General features: G+C 33.5%; 1 protein-coding gene across 1 annotated transcript in view; it reads left to right on the plus strand.

Moving 5' to 3' along the window:
* Mgat4c (MGAT4 family member C) overlaps nucleotides 1–4,467 on the plus strand; it is a 10,747-nt gene extending 6,280 nt beyond the window's left edge. The window contains exons 3-4 of the mRNA XM_050135557.1: nucleotides 1,209–1,356; nucleotides 3,309–4,467. Of these exons, the coding sequence (XP_049991514.1) occupies nucleotides 1,209–1,356; nucleotides 3,309–4,450 (1,290 nt within the window). The 3' untranslated portion in view covers nucleotides 4,451–4,467. The remainder of the gene's footprint in view (nucleotides 1–1,208; nucleotides 1,357–3,308) is intronic.
* The last annotated feature ends 210 nt before the right edge of the window (nucleotides 4,468–4,677 follow it).

Here is a 4,677-nt window from a genome sequence, read left to right on the forward strand (position 1 = left end):
TGAATATACTATAAACCTTGTGAAAATGTCCTTTTTCAAATAATTAAAGTGGTGTAAAACATAGAAATATGTTATCACAGACAGAATAAAGTCATGAGAATATTTGAAAGATTGTAGGATTGAATTTTTTTGAATTCATAGTATAGTTAAAAATTCTTAGCACCCCTGTTAAATTTCAGTATTTCTTCTTTTTACTCCCATGAAAAATTCTGCGCATGATTTTAAAGTTTAATTGTGTTTTTTTTGCCTTTGAATCAGTAACTATTTATTGTCCCAATCAAGGTAAAACTTGTGTCTGAATCTTATACAATGTTTTGGAAGAGAGATTTAATTAAAGTTTTATTGACCACAGATAAGAATCAAGGCAAAATTCATTTAAAGAATTTACTTTTTCTAGTCTTAGTGGCTTGTACTTGATTCGTTTAAGTTCCTACCAGAAATACTACAGATAAATCTATGTAAGAACACACAGGAAAGTGGACAACTTTCCACAAAGAAACCTAATTAGATTCTATGGACATATATGCTAGTGAATCATAGAATATATGCCCAAAAATAATCTAATAAGGATACGGCCAATAATAACTTTATCAAATTATCAAAATCTACCATTGAACTTACATCTAAGCTCAGAGAAAATGAAAGCAAATAATAGTTAACCTGAATTTGGAAAATTTCTTAAATTTAAGTGCTTCTGTTCATATGATGACATGAATTACTACCAGCACAAAAATAATTATAATTATTATAAACGATTTCAGTTATCTTCACCAGAACATCAAACAAAAACAAATTTTCACATATGCATCTACAAACACAAAGAGAAAGACTACAATAAGAAAGATGAGAGCCCAACAGGATCTCAAATCATTTTACTGACTAGGTACCAAGGTATTCTAATTGATGTTACTGAAGAACATTTTCAGATAAGCAAGTTCATGACAAAATGTTGATGGTTAATCGTTCTCAACAATTTGAAATTATATGTCTTTCCTTGTCAATGTTCTGTTGCTATGAAAAGACAGCATTACCACAGCAACTCTCGTAAAGGAAAGTATTTAATTAGGCCTGGCTTGCAGGCTCAGAGGTTTAGTCCATTGCCAGTATGGCAGGAAGCATGTAACTTTCTAAATACATGCTCTACCCAGACCTCCATTTGTGGCCACATATTATTTATTAATTTTGCATTTATTTATTTTTGCATTTAGGAAGGCGACAAACAACTCATAAGGGAAACATCCACACATCAACTTAATTCTGAACGCTATGTTCACACATTCAAGGACTTATCTAACTTCTCAGGAACCATAAATGTTACCTATCGCTACCTAGCTGCCACTCCTTTACAGAGAAAGAGTAAGTATCCAGAATCTTTTTATTAAAATTTGCATGAAAAACTGAAATTTTTGCAAAAATAATGATAATTTGTTATGTTTGTGTATCAATACAAGATTTAGAGATTATCGAGTTTTATAGTTTAAGAAGCATTTGACATCCTTTAACCTTTATATATACTTTCTTACCCCATAAATATTAAAATACCAAATTTTAATAAAAACTCTTTAGAAATTTGTTATGGGGCATTAAGAGAGATAATTATCGCTTGACTGTAAAATTAAATGTCTAACTTGAAAATATTGTTGTGCTGTTTTACTTCCAATCTGATAGTTTAGTTTTATAGTTTCTAACCAGCTTTGAATGTGGTCTTGATAGTGCACTATTTTATAAATGACAATCACAGATTATAATGAATCAGGGGATTTTTATTATTATTATCTTGAGGTTCTAGTAGTCAGAATTTGAGATTTAAGTGCTTGTACTCTAATAATCCTTGCGATCATTCCAAAGAAAATTTGCCAACTTAAAATTCAAGTTGGGGAGGATTCTGTAGGATGACAAAGTTTACTCAAACCAATATGAAGATTTTTTGATTGGGAAAAAAATGATAGCCAGTCAAAATTTAGAGCTCCCTTAAGTGGCTCCTGTGTGGTCTAGGATTTGAGAGAGTAAAAGATATGCACAAAGAATGACCTTTCAACTAAGTGATGGTTACCACTTGGATGGGTACCACTTGCATTGCCTGACAACAACACCACGTGTTGTTAACTTAAAACGTGTCAGGGACTTAAGTCATGTGACAGTGACTTAAGAAGTTGTGCATTCAGGATAGGGATGGCAGAAGAAAGGAATGACTTTCACTGGGCTTGTTAAACATCCCTGAGGCATCCTGGAAAGGCCCATATTAGCCCACTAAGCCTTACACATACACACATTATCACTTTTACACATTGGTGATTAAGGAATGTTATTGAATATTCAGGATAGAAAATCAGATTTTAGAAAGATACACATATGGTTCAGAGGTGAACCATATGAGGTTATTTCTCACCATAAAAACATCCAGTTCTTATTTTTTAACTTTAATCTAAGAAAAATGTCCCCTGAGGGTAAAGATGCAAAGTGTTTTTTCAAAACAAATGAAGCAATAAATTCATAGCTTTGAACCATACATTTGTAAAATTTCTTTCTCCATACATCCTATCAAACTGTTTATTTTCTATAAGACATATCAGGCAAATTTCAAAATAAGGCTAAAAAGTCTGCCTTGGAATTCGTTCAGTAAAGATAGCAATCTGAATACAAACCCTGAAGGACACAATTCATTCTCTGGAAATTTTATAGATGATTTAAATTAATGTCTAGTCTTCTTTCCCTTTCACTTGAGTCTAGCCTGTCAGCATTGATTAAAAAATTGCTTTGCTTTTGTAGATGTATTTATTATTTGACAATGCTCATTTTTTTATCTTGTTCTGGGCTTTAAATCTATGTGTATACCAAACTAGCCTTGAACTCAAAACAGTCCTTCTGCCTCAGTCCTCCACATGCTAAGACTACAGGCCTGAAGCGCTGTGTTTCATTTCTTTGTAGATACATTATCGCTAAACATCTCTCTCTTTTCTATTGGTAGTATATAGGAATATCAGGCTATATATAATATTTTAGGATAATTTTATTTTCATAATTCCTAAGCATTTTTGTAATATAGGATCCATCTTACATTGCTCAAAGAATATAAATTGTTTTCTATATAAAACATCAAAAGTACATGAAACACGGTAGCCCTTTGTGTAGCGAGTTTAATACTCTAATATTAAAATGTTAAATATATAATAATTTAATAGATTTGTTGCTATAATTGCAGGCCTAAAGAATTCAAATCTTGTTTATTTGGTTCCTATTGTTGTATTATTTGAAGTCTATTGACATTTAATTACTTTTCCACTGATATTTTTTTTTTCTTTGCTCAGGGTATCTCACAATTGGTCTTTCATCAGTGAAACGGAGAAAAGGAAACTATTTACTTGAAACAATAAAGTCAATTTTTGAACAGTCCAGCTATGAAGAACTAAAGGAAATTTCAGTAGTGGTGCATCTAGCAGACTTTAATTCCTCCTGGCGGGATGCCATGGTCCAGGACATCATGCAGAAATTTGCCCATCACATCATTGCAGGAAGACTGATGGTTATACATGCTCCTGAAGAATATTATCCAGTTCTGGATGGTCTTAAAAGAAATTACAATGACCCAGAGGATAGAGTCAGATTTCGCTCCAAGCAGAATGTCGACTATGCTTTTCTTCTGAATTTTTGTGCCAATACTTCAGACTATTACGTCATGCTTGAAGATGACGTCCGGTGTTCCAAAAATTTCTTAACCGCCATCAAAAAAGTCATCGCATCCTTAGAAGGGACATACTGGGTAACTCTTGAGTTCTCAAAACTTGGTTACATCGGTAAACTCTATCATTCTCATGATCTCCCACGTCTGGCCCACTTTTTATTAATGTTTTATCAAGAAATGCCTTGCGATTGGCTATTGACTCATTTTCGAGGTCTCTTGGCTCAGAAAAATGTGATCCGATTTAAACCTTCTCTCTTTCAGCACATGGGCTATTATTCATCCTATAAAGGAACTGAAAATAAACTCAAGGACGATGACTTTGAAGAGGAGTCATTCGACATCCCTGATAATCCCCCAGCAAGTCTCTACACCAATATGAATGTCTTTGAAAACTATGAAGCAAGCAAGGCTTACAGCAGTGTTGATGAGTACTTCTGGGGAAAGCCACCGTCCATCGGAGATACATTTGTGATTGTATTTGAAAATCCAATTACGATTAAAAAAATTAAAGTGAATACAGGAACAGAAGATCGACAGAACGACATTTTGCATCATGGAGCTCTAGATGTTGGGAAAAAACTTATATTAAAGAAACAAATAAGACAATGTGACACTTACTTAAGACTGGGGGATTTCAAACACGGAAACTTTGAAATGTCAGAGGTGAATCAAAAAATTCCATTTGACATACATTGCATAAGGATATGCGTTACCAAAACCCAAAAAGAATGGCTCATAATTCGGAGCATCAGCATTTGGACTTCCTAGCCAATGAAATCAGTCTACTGAGTTTCTGAAGCAGGACTTCCTGTTTCAGTATTTCCTCTTTTGCTACTTTTGTCTTTTGGAAGGCAACCAATGGATGTGATGTGTCCCGGGAAAAGTTGATCATCTCAGCCGTTCTGATTGTAGTTTAATGAAACACACCCTTGTACGCTTTCACTTTTGAGGTCAAAGGTCATTCTGTAGTTAAAGTTGCTGCCATCCATATATTT

The sequence above is a fragment of the Alexandromys fortis genome, unplaced genomic scaffold, assembly GCF_014885135.2.
Source record: "Alexandromys fortis isolate MF-2015 unplaced genomic scaffold, M_Fortis_MF-2015_v1.1 scaffold_24, whole genome shotgun sequence".
Lineage (NCBI taxonomy): Eukaryota > Metazoa > Chordata > Mammalia > Rodentia > Cricetidae > Alexandromys > Alexandromys fortis.